This window comes from Mirounga angustirostris, unplaced genomic scaffold (assembly GCF_029215605.1).
Source record: "Mirounga angustirostris isolate CCGP_5_RB_7025 unplaced genomic scaffold, mMirAng1.0.hap1 SCAF_14, whole genome shotgun sequence".
Taxonomy (NCBI): domain Eukaryota; kingdom Metazoa; phylum Chordata; class Mammalia; order Carnivora; family Phocidae; genus Mirounga; species Mirounga angustirostris.
This window is the reverse complement of record NW_026991722.1, coordinates 16,522,440-16,534,265: the sequence shown is the minus strand read 5'-3', so window position 1 is coordinate 16,534,265 and position 11,826 is coordinate 16,522,440. Positions and strand designations below refer to the sequence as shown.

Sequence of the window (11,826 nt, the reverse complement as noted above, 5' to 3'; positions counted from 1 at the left end):
AGAATGTTTTGGAAGTTGGCCATGTTGGAGGCACGACAATCAGTTAGGGAAAAGGAACTGAAGCGGTGGGCCAGGCATTGAATCGGGTGATGGATGTGGAGAAGGGACTGGAATTACGAGATACCTGGGAGCTAGAATCCAGAGCACACAGTGATGGAGTAGACGAGAGGGAATGGAGTCATCAGAGAGTGGAGTCAGTGGGGAGATGGGTCTGGTTTGGTGGGGTGTCTGGGGCTGAGTGTCCTGGAAACAGGCTGTGGAAAATCTCTGGAGGCAGACATGTGAGGGAGTGAGGAAGACAGAATCAGGCAGAATGAGAAGTTGAGCCACAGTACTATGGAGAGCAAGGCCTCAGCCAATTCACAGGGAGCTCTGGAACCGGGTGGCCCCTCAGAAGTAACCCAAGTTAGACAAAGGGGCTTTTGTATCTCTACATCAGCCATCCTGGGGTTGCTTGCTACCTGGGACCGGGGCCTGGGGGGAGGGGGGGAGGGGGTGGGGCAAACGTAGTGGAGACAGTTCCCAGGAACTGGCACAAGTCAGTACCAAGGCAGTTTGCAGGGAGGGACTCAGCTGTGAGTCATTAGCAGCCAACATTCTCAGCAGCTAATGGATGGGGGCATACCTCCTGAAGAGAGGTTCTGGACAAAACACTGTGGTATTCAATACAGTGGCAAAAGCTCTTACATTTACTATGGGACATGTTTACTTTTAGGTGCCTGTGAACTTACTATCCATTGCTTCATTCTCAAGTAACTAATTCTTTCCTTCTTCCCTCCCCTTCCCTCCCCTCCCCTCCCTTCCTCCCTTCCTCTCTTCCTTCCTTCCTTGTCTCTCCACCCAAGGTGGGGCTCAAACTCACCACGCAAGATCAAGAGTCACATGGTCTACTGAGTGAGCCAGCCAGGCATCCCAATAACTAGTTAACTTCAGCCCAATAACTAGTTAACTTGGCATGTACAAGGCATTGTGCTAACTGGTGGGGGTGTTGGGGGCAGACGCAAACATGAAGATTCAAACCGGTGGAACGGAGTCCTCATTTCCTGCCTTTTCCCGTCTCCTCCTTGAAAGGTTAACCGGATGGCTCTTCTTTTTGTCAGATACCTTCCTAGCTTTTCTTCCCTTCTCTTAGGCTTGGAGAGTCGAAAACAAGCCCAAACACCAGTCCCTGTCAAAGATCCTGAGGCATTAATGTAAACGTTACAGGGAGGCGGGAGATCTTACACAATTCTCAACAGGCCTTGCCCTTTGGCCCACCATTCCTGAAGATGATTTCTATGCTGGTATACCAAACTCCATACGTCCGGCTTTTCTTGAATTCTCTAGAGTTCATAAAACAACACTTTCCTTGGTCCCTATCCTTCTCTTTCCTTGGGCAAGCCTGGCTCTCCAGCAGTTAGGCCCTAAAGTGACAGTAGGAGATAAACCTTAGCGGATCCATCTAGTAGCCAGGACTCCGGAAGTCATTCAGATATCAAGGGGCCTCCTAGGTAATGTCCAACTTTGAACTGTTAAATTAGTTAAACAAGGAGGCCAAGAGACTGAGGCACCTGCTCGAATAACAGGGTGGCTCACGTAGGCAAATCAAAATCTAAGCCTGTAAATACCTCAAGGTTACATAATGGAAAAGCTAAGGACACCCAATCACAAACAGCCGATTGAGCTGTAGGCTGTAGCCAATCACATAATTTCCTTTCTTTGTTTCTGCACCTTCTCTGTCTCTCCCTGGGCTCCTGTAGGTGGAGCGCTCCTAACCACTTCCGGTTAGGCACTGTCCAATTTGAGTTGATTTTTGCTCAAATAAACTCTTGAAATTTTTAATATGCCCCAGTTTATCTTTTCACAGACAGACACCCCTCTTCCCCCACATTCAGGTCTCTGAGTGAAAGGGCTTTGCAGGCATTTCCAAACTAAGGGTCAAGAAAGGGGATGTCGATTTGCTACAGAAAAATCTCTTTATAAAATCACTAACAAAGGAAAGGGGGACCCTTTCCCAGGCCTCGCCTCAGTCTGTTTCTGGTAGGCTAATAATAATTTAAGTCTGATTATGGTTTATTTCAAGGGTATGTTTTTGGAAAATACACCAAAAAAAAAAAAAAAAAATCCCGATTCTATCAATATTTGGATGTTAAAAAAGATGGATTTTCTTTTCTTTGCTGGTCACTCAGCTACAGATCTTTAGATTATAAGGCTAGTGTTGGATAGTGTAATCATTCCTTTAAAAACAAGCCAGCAAATGTAACCTGTTAAACTCTGTAACTGCCTAGGCCGACCTTAGTTTTGAGGAAAAAAATGGGTAGGTCAGGTCAGGAAGCTGCCAGTTTAGGAGTGGTTCGTAAGGCCTTTTGATGGTGAGATAAAGAAAAGGTTTTTCTTCTCATTTTTTGGTCTCCTTTTCCTCAAGGAACACACCTTTTGTGTGCTCTGTCTAACAAAGGAATTTCCGAATTCATAGTGGAATTTGGAGGTGAAGTATTACGTGTAGACTGATATCTATATGTGCTTGCGAAGCCGGTTTCAAACCACAAAAGGATTAAAAAAAAAAAAAGGGAAAGAAAAGCTGGGATTTTGCAATATACTGATCGGAGGAAAAGCTAAGACATTGAGAGTTAGCAATAAAAACACCAACAAAATCCCAAAGGATTTGGAATTCCTTTAGTTTCTAGTTGGCATAAGAATAATGTGATTTCTTTGTTCTGTTCTTTCTTATCTACAGCACTCAAATAATCGTTTATTTCATTCGTGCAGTCAAGTTACTTCTATTGTTGCCCAGAGCAGAATGGTGCCCAAGATAGCCTTATGTATGTAGAATAACAGAATGAACCTTTGTGTTCATTTTTTGGTAGAGGGGTAGTGTCATTTTTTAAAAACTTACACTAAATAGTGCCTTTTTTTTTTTTTTCTGTTGTGAAACTCAGTAATCTTCTAGAATGGGCTAGGATGGGTGCTTTGCTTTTACTGTTGGTCTACCTGGCAAAAGGGTTTCTCTAAAATCCTCTTTGTAAAAATAGAACTGAGACAATGTGCAAGAGATTATTATTTTTATTTTCGGTTTTTATGGTTTTTAAAAGCAGATGCAATGTTATCTGTCGCCGTTTGTGCAAATGATGAATTGTGCTTTCAAACTAATTTCCTCCAGCGAGTTTGACCAAAATACTGGGCTTTGTAAAAAGCTTTGCTCAAAAAGTATTTGGCATTACGAGGCCACGAGGCAGTTGTACAACTGAAGCCTCTTTATGATAAAAATAAGAAGTCCAGACTTTAGTTTGGTAATACAATTCGTGTAACCATTCAAAGACTGCTGTGCTGTGCTTTCAACTCCTAAGAGAAGGAATGGGGGCAGGGCAAGGGAGCATTTTAAGTAAACAAAGATTCCAAATCTAGGGAACCTAGGATTTAGTAGGATATGTGCATTATGAAATTTCATATATCAGGATATGTGTAGTGCATCAAGATTTGAGATAAGTAGGTCCTTGTATACTCTTCAATGCCTGGAATGTTTTTACATGCAAGCTAATAAAGGCCCACCTTTGGGAGAAGAAAAAAGGCCTCCTTTCAAATGGAATCAAGCCCAGGTAAAGTTGAAACTCGACCCACAGAGCTCTGGCACGGTTTTTAGGCTAAAAGAAGATGAGAGTTTCAGTTTCATCATCTTGTAACACTGATAAATGTGATGCCCTGGCTGTCAAAATTTGCAGATTACAGAGGTCTTTCTAAACACGTGTAAATATGTGTGCCAATTTACGTGCAACTCCAAACAATTTGCCGTTTGCAATGAAAGACCAACAACTCTTCCGTCAGACAATGATTCGGTTCATTTACATGAAAAGTCTTAAATAGCAAAAATGCTACTTTCAATTTACATCATAGTGTCCCCATAATAGAGAACAATGGCTTCCTCAATGGAAGTTAATGCAAAGGAGAGGCATACTGAGATTTAAAAAAAAAAAACCCCAACCATAACAACTTTTCAGCATACTTTGCAAATATGAACCAATTAATCTAATTTAAAATATAATACACAGCAACAGCTTCCCATGCTGGGAGTCTTCCGTGCTAGTCGAGTAATATTATCTTTAGAGTCCACCCGGTTCACACACAAGTGAGCCTTTTTAAGAGCTTAGGGTGACATTTTTTTCAGACTCTTCCATTTTGTCCTAGTTCCAGGGCAAGCACAATTAGCTTGACATGGGGTTTCTCTCTTCTTTCAAAAAGCCTTTCAACTGAGTGCACCTCCGTGAAAGAGGTAGGACCCAGGACCCGGGGCTGGATAAAGAGCATACCTGATCTGTTGGTAACATATTGTCTCCTTCTTGGACGTGTTAACGATTATACACACCACTGTGGTCTGAGCGGGGTTTATAGATGTATCTTTCTGCGTTCTGTAGGCTATGACCACCTGCTGTATGTACAATATGTGCTTGCTGTATCTGTACACCATCTCCCTTCTTGAATTTAAAGACCGAGCTATTACATCTTGTTTACTCAATATCATTCCCCCATTTAAAAAAAAAAAAAACCCTACAAGAACTGAACATGCCATGTTTCAATCTGGCCCCAGTGGCTTTTTCTCTGAAAGCAAAACGTGCGTCTTTTACACCAGGGCTGTCTCCCCACCCCAGGGGGTGTCTTCCATTCTTTTGTGGCTCAGTTTAAGGCGAAAAGGGCTCCAAACCACTAACTCAACAGAGGAGACCCCTTCTTCCACCTCCAGGGAGAATTTCAGATTAATTTATCTGAAGACAGCGTGCTCTCTTCTTGCTTATTTGCCACCATTACGAGGATAACAAAACGCCACCTTGGCTTCAAGATCCTGGGTAGAGGCTCACGGTCTTTTTCAACCGTCTTTGGCGAGGCCTTGCTTCCTTCCACGCGAGTAAGTTGCGGCTTGGGGCCATGGAAAGGACTGGGTGAGAGCCCGAAATGTCGTTTGGAAAAAAAAGCAGCCCTCCCTCCATCCCCTCAGCACCACCAGCCCGCTCTCCGGGGCCAAGCTGCCATGCAGCAGCCCCATATGGGCGAGACTTGGCAGGTCCGCGGGGCTCCCCTCGCAGCCGCGGAGTCGGCGCCGGCCGGGCGTCCGCGCCCGCCGGCTGCGGGGCTTCGCGCTCTCGCCTCCCTTCCCCCCGAATCCTCCCTCCCCCCACCGGCCGCCCCCTCCCCCTCTGCCGCGCTCCCTTTTGTTCGCTCGCCGCTCGGGCCGCCGCCGCCGCCGCCGCCGCCGCAGGGCCCGCACCCCCAGCCGTAGGCCCCGGCGTGGCGGGCCGCCCCGCCGCCGCCGCCGCCGCCGCCGAGCGGCCTAGAGCGCGCCGCCCGGGGAGGCGCGGGGCCCGGGGCCGGGCGCACGGCGAGGCCGCGGCGGCGGCGGCGGCGGCGGGGCGGCCCGGGGGCGCGGGAGCCGGCAGCCCGGGAGGCGGCGGGCGGCGGCGGCGGCGGCGGCGGGCGGCGGCGAGGCCGCTCCACCGCACGCGCACACACAGAGCCCGGCCGCGGGAATGCAGATGACACGCCCGTAACATGGAAGCCGCCGCCGCCGCTCCGACGACAGCAGCAGCCGCCGGCGGCGCCGCGCTGAACAAAGGTCATCCGAGCCGCGGCCCAGACGCCCGGGCTTGACCGCTGCGAAGGCCAACCCCGGGAAGGGGGTGGGTGCGCGCCCGCGGGGCGGGGGGCGGCGAGGGGCGGCCGGGGGCGAGCGAGGGGCGAGGGCAGCGCAGGCCGGGGCGCGCGGGTGGGCTGCGGGGGAGAGGCGGGCGCGCCGGCCCCTCGGGCCCACCCCTGCGGGCCGGGGCGAGCGCGTGAGGCTCAGGCCCCTTGGCCTGACTGCAGTGGCCTGTCCCACCCTGGCCTTGGGGACGGCCGGCCTTCGCGCCCCGCCAGCTTCCTTGGGGGGGCCGAGGACGAGCCGGTTTCGCTAGGCCCCACAGGTTCAGAGAGGGGGGCCACGTGAGCGCAGGAGCTCGCTCCTACCCCCTCCAGCGCCGGCGGTGCGCAGAGGATTCTTTAAAGGCCTCTGTGCCCCTCGTTCTCACTGCCCCTTCACTTGCCCCCCCTCCCCACCCCAGGCATCCCTCGTTCCCTACCCCGAGGTGAAGGGATTTGGACCTCTCTCCCCCCGCCCCCCCCCAGGTGCTTGAAAGAAGAGAAGGTTGGAGGAGGAGGAGGAGGAGACTGGGGGGGCTGCTGGTGGTGGTGACAGGGCTGGGAGAGCGAGGAGAGGGACGGGAGGAGGGGGCTGGGTGGGGTGGGGGTGACAGGCGGAGAGGAGCCTGGTCAACAAGCCAGCACCACTCTGCTAGGAGGCCGAGGCCGCTCCCGCAGCCGACGCATGCAGTGTGAGGAGACACACATAGATGGCTTTCCTGGGGGCTCTTTGTCAGCCACCAGCACAGAGAACACACACTGACACACACGTACACAAAGGTGTGAGCCAGGTTGTAGGAGGTAAGTGGGGGAAGGAGAAGGAGGGGGAAACAGTGTCTGCGGTGGGCTTTGGGGTGGACGGGCAGGGGGGATGGGCCCTGAGGGGCTCTGGGATGCTTGTGAGGTGAGCCTTTCCAAGGCTGTGTGCTTGCGTGGTGGTGGTGGTGGGGGGGACACACGATGACCTTCCCCTCCTCACGAAGACCTAAAAGGGAAAAGCAACCCCTAGCGAGATCCCCTCTGTGCTGATGATTTTCAGGGACTTGTTGGCAACTCAGCGAGGGTTGCCATAGCTTTTTTATGTAGGGTGACCAGAACCGGCTGAAACTGGTTTGAGGCAGATCAGCTCCTGAACACAATGCAGTCACTGAGCTACTACAGTGGGATAGCAGCTTCCTCCCTTCATGGCAGCCAAAAGCAGAGGAGCTTGCAGGAAGGTACCATCCCAACACAGTATGTGAATGCACACTTAGACACCACACAGCACTGGTACGTGACTAATGGAGCCCTAAAAGATTCTGTGTAGAGAAGATGGAAAAAAATGTGCAGGTTTGCAAGGTCTGAGATTACTTGGGCTTTTCCTGCCTTTTTCTTTTGCTTAAGGGATGGACAAGGAGCTGAGATTTATGACCCTTATTAAAGAAAAAAATGTGCCTTGCTAGGGTGGGGACACTTGGTTTATGCAGTCTCTCTCTCTCTTTCTCTGTGTTTCTAACAAAACAAAACCAAAATGAACTGATGGATTTGTAATGGTAGTTTGTTTGTTGCTGGAGAATGCTACTTTGCATGCCTTTTTTTTTTTTTTTTTCTCTTGCAGGGTATGTTCTGTTTTGTGCTTTCCCTTTTAGAAGCTACTAAAGGGTGTTGGGGATACTTCTGACTATTATGAAGGCCAAAAGGTAACAGTATTGTTCTAGGAAATGAGCATAAATGCATTCCAGTGATACTGTAAGGCATACATGCTGTCTTTTTTTTCCTTGTAGGCCTGTTGACTGGGGCTGCTTTTTAACCCTTTCATATTTGCAGAGAATGCAACCGTGTGACAGTAACTGAACATTGGGCCAAAGTCTTTCCAAAAGGTCAAGGTTCACAAGGTGAGATATGATATTTTGAGCATGAATTTAAGTGTTTATTTGAAGGTCCATGCAGAGACAGATGGACAGTGGATTGGTACCCTGGAGATAATTTGGGGCTCAGAGTGGAGAAGGAATACTCTTAATGTTATCCAGGTTTAATGGGATTAGAGTGACTTTATGATGGTATTGCTATCAAGACAAAATCAGAATGACTTCATTAACTCGCATGTGGCTAGTCCTTTAGAAAGAGGCAGGCCTGGAAAGAGGCAAGTTTAGAGAATGGTAGGCATCAGGGCCTTGTGGAGAATGCACTGCTTTGCATAAGACTAAAGCAGCACACGTGTAGCATTATCCGGATGATGATCAAAAAAAAAAAAAAGGAAGGACTTGGCCAAATCGAGGCAGCCTAGCCTCCTTTTTAGGATTTGAGGAGTCTGAAGGTAGATTTGCCTTTTGTTCATTCATCACCTTCCTTTTACCTTGTGCTCTGTGTTAACCTGAAAGGTTTGTCAACTCCGAGGCAAGTGGTGGAATGGCTTTTATTGATTTTGGGGGCTGTTGACGGTGAGTTTGCCATTGGATTATTGGTGGTACACATTTTAACGTGGAATGTTAATGCCGTACCAGGAGGAAACCGGCTAGTCTGGCTTCATCTGTGTAAAGATGCCTGTTAACTCAAAGCTTTATAGCAGTGGATGGTGGAAAATGTCTGAAGCCTTAGAGAGCTTGCAGTTAAATTCGAGCTGGCATTTTTACGCACCCCCCCAAAACCAGAGGTTTTCGAGGAGCAGGGAGAAGAAAGCAGAAAGGAGTCAAGCAAAGTGAAGAACAAAGGCAGTGAGCGCTTACAGGGGGAACACTGAACATTTTGCCTTGGGGTTCCTGGTGCAAAGAGCTGCAACTTCCCCAAACAGGAAACCAAGCAGCTCCAGAATCCTATCCAGTATGATCTCAAGGACAGAGAGAACTCCTTCGGTGTCCTGGTTTGGTAGAAGTACAGTCAAGAGGAGCCCATAGAGGACAGGATTGAAAATACATTTGTCCCCTACTTTGAAGAGGGGATTTTGTTCCTCCTGGATTTGTGCAGAGTCGAGTCTTTTCAGAAATGCCGAGGATCTTAGAATATGTGAAGTTGTGTGCTGGCAGTTGGTGGGCAGAGTTTCTGCAGTGAAGGGTGTCAAGTATGCAAGGGTTTGTATTGTTAAGGATTTTTTTCATGTGATTGCAGAGCATCCAGTGTGTGATAAAGCTGGGAAAAGGGAAGCGAGGGCATGGTTAGCTCAGAATACTTTGTGTAGTATTTAATAAAGATAAATGTAATCTTGGCCTGATATGCCAGTAAATAGCTTACATGATGGAACAAAATTCTTTACAAATCACTGTGCTAAAATTGGTTTTCAATTCTACATCATTTTCGACTGCCAGAGGTTTTGTGCCTGAGTGTGGTAGAAATCTGCTTGCAAAGCAGATCGCAGTCCACGTTGTATGATATGCTGCCCCTGCTTTTCTGGTGCCAGCTAAAACTCAGATGGCTGATATGATAAACCTTAATGAGCTTAATACAATAAGCTGTTTTATAATTTAGTCCTTCACTCCTGTCTTTAGAAAGTCAGTGATTTTTATTTAACTTTGACAGCTAACCCCGTGCAATGAATGTTTCTTGATAGTATGTTTTAAGAGCCCTTTTTGTAAGGCATTGCATGTCACAGAATGTTCTGGTTTACTCTCTCCGTCATTTTTAGCTTTGTTACTCCTCCTCCCCCCCCAGAAGGCTCCTGGAAAATCGCATTTGTTTTGCATTTAGGCCAGTCTTTCCAGCTGCAAGGGCTGTTTAAGCTTGGAGAGCTGGTTCTCCGGGGCAGCAATCAGGAGCTCATCTGTGGACTGAGGTTTGTCTCAGGTGGCGGTCTCCTGCTGAGGTATAACAATGTAGCAGGCCCAGGTCTCCGGGGACAGGAACAGGAACGGAGAGTTTTCTGGGCTTGGGAATGTGAATGTGAGTGTGGAGAATGAGCAACAGCATTCTCCTTCCTGGAAGAGCCGGGAGGGAACGGGGTGGCACCCACACTTGGGGCCGGGCCTGTGTCCTTGCTGTCACTGTCGCCATGCGGATGGCCACACCTGGAGCCTGCCAGGGATTGCCTGCGGCAGCCTCCGAGGATGACAAGCTGGCCATCCCCTCTGGAGGAGGGATGTGGGGGTTTGGCTGATGAGGGTACACTGGAAAGTGTCACAGGGTGTTGAACCTTTGTTTTCATCACTTGCTTACTTGGAATTATTTTCTCCACGTTAAGAAACATGAGACCCAGGGCTTTTAGGACTCTTCAGCATCCTGCTTCAGGAGAGGAGGCTTGTTTCTCTCCCGCCGCCCCCCTTTTCTCACAAAGAGATTCCCTGCCCCCGTCTACCTTGACTCCTTTTTAAAGAAGGGTTTAGGAGGGAGGCAGCCAACATGTAGATGGAATTTTCTACATACACCTTTGACTAGGATGAGTTAGAATTTTCAGATTTGTGTCTCCCGTCCTCCTTTTTTTCTTCCCTTGAAATGCTTTCTTGGGTCTGTCTTCTGTTGGGTTTGAATAACCTCCCTCATCTCCTTGCTAGAACTCCCCATCTAGCTGTTCACAGCTGGAGCAGAGGTTGTCCTGATGTGGGACCCCAGGACGGTTGCCAGTGCAAGGGAAACCGGAAGTATCTGGAAAAGATTTGGGGTTGTTCCCTCCTCATTCCCCTAACATCTCTTCCTAATCTGTACAGTAACCACATCTGCAGTAAACATTGAGGAAATCTACACCTGTGTGTTAATTATATTTGAGGGATGGATCTTTAACTGAGTCATGGTTAAATAATTAACTTTTTTCACTTTTACATTTACATCCAGTAAAATTTACCCTGGTGTGTAGTTTTATAGGTTTTGACAAGCATATAGCGCTGTGTATCTACCACCACTATCCACAGGGAATGTTTCCATCACCCCCGGAACTTTCCTCCTGCTGTACATTGGTAGGCAGATTCTTCCCACCGCAACCCTTGGCAACCACCGATGTGTTCTGTCCCTATATTTGGTCTTCTCCAGAATGCCATACAAATGGCTTCTTTCACTTAGTAAAGTGCATTTGAGATCCATCCATGTTGTCGCGCGTCTCCGTACTGGCCGTTTCTCTGTTGCCAAGCTGTAGACCCCTATATGGACATACCACAGTTTGTTTATCCATTTCCCCGGGACGTTTGGGTTGCTTCTCCCTGGGGGTGCTTGCGGGGGTGCTTGCGAGGAAAGCTGCTGTAAACGTTTGCACACCGGCTTTTGTCTGAATGTAAGTTTTTATGTCTGTGCCCTAAATACTTTGGGGGAAGTGGCATGGCGGGGCCATACGGTCAGTACCTAAGAATTAGAAGTCTGAATGAAAGCACCTTCAGCTCTTCTTCGCAGCTCCTGAGCGCGATCTGGCCTTGTCAGCTGCAGCTAAGACGTCCCAAGTAAGAGATTGCAGGGAGCATTATCTGAAGACACACGAGAGATGATTATGATAATGGACCACTCACTAACGGGATGACATGCTTTATAACCCAGAACTAATCGGAATTAGCCAAAAGTGGGAACAGAAAACTGCCAGTGGTAAAATATCCTTTATTTCCTACAACAATTATTTTTCATCTCTTCAGAAACATTTGGCAGTTTAATTTTTACATTTGTCTTCAGGTTCAATACCCCGCCAAATTGATAACAGAATCAACAATTTTGGAAAGTGGTACCGAAGATCTTTGTTGAAATCTGAGTTGTGTAAACAACGTATTATTAATTATAATTCGTCTGAGTTTTTGACTGCCAAAATATGGGTGTTGTTTTAATATCTGAAGTTATTGTTCAGGTTTGATGCCTTTTAAGGAAATGAAAATATTTAAGCAAAATCTAGGCAAGGAAGTAGGGAGATTTGGGGAGCTTTTTTTTTAATCTCAATTTTTTTTAAAATTTTAACTTCTAAAAATTTTTTTAGAGGATAAACTAGCGTTCAGGAATGGGAAGAACAAACAGACCAAGGTTATGGTGCTGTACAGAGGAGAGCCCGAGAAGTGGGAAATGATCTTCATTTGGGGATTATTTCGTCCGTTTTGCAGGTACTGAGTGTTTCCTAAGCACCAGACATTGTGCTAGGCACTGAGAGTACCAAGAGAAAAGGAATCCAGAGCGAACACTCTAGTGGGAAGTTAGCCTACAGATGCTATGATAGGAATGTGAATGGGCTCCCTAATGCCCAGTGTCCAGAGGGAGGAGCCCTTGAGGAGGTGGCTTTTGTGCTGAACCGTGCAAGACACTAAGAGTAGGAAC

General features: G+C 48.1%; 1 protein-coding gene across 13 annotated transcripts in view; it reads left to right on the top strand.

Moving 5' to 3' along the window:
- Nucleotides 1-5,424: 5,424 nt before the first annotated feature.
- ZNF532 (zinc finger protein 532) overlaps nt 5,425-11,826 on the top strand; it is a 107,296-nt gene continuing 100,894 nt past the window's right edge. Inside the window, exons 1-5 of one of the 13 annotated variants that reach the window (XM_064578822.1) lie at nt 5,427-5,645; nt 6,300-6,444; nt 6,702-6,860; nt 7,241-7,322; nt 7,450-7,517. In XM_064578822.1, coding sequence (XP_064434892.1) covers nt 7,309-7,322; nt 7,450-7,517 — 82 coding nt within the window. In that variant the 5' untranslated portion in view covers nt 5,427-5,645; nt 6,300-6,444; nt 6,702-6,860; nt 7,241-7,308. Of the gene's footprint in view, nt 5,646-6,299; nt 6,445-6,701; nt 7,323-7,406; nt 7,518-11,826 lie in introns of all 13 variants that reach the window. The other 12 variants (XM_064578826.1, XM_064578821.1, XM_045886623.3 and 9 more) reach the window with 12 other exon arrangements.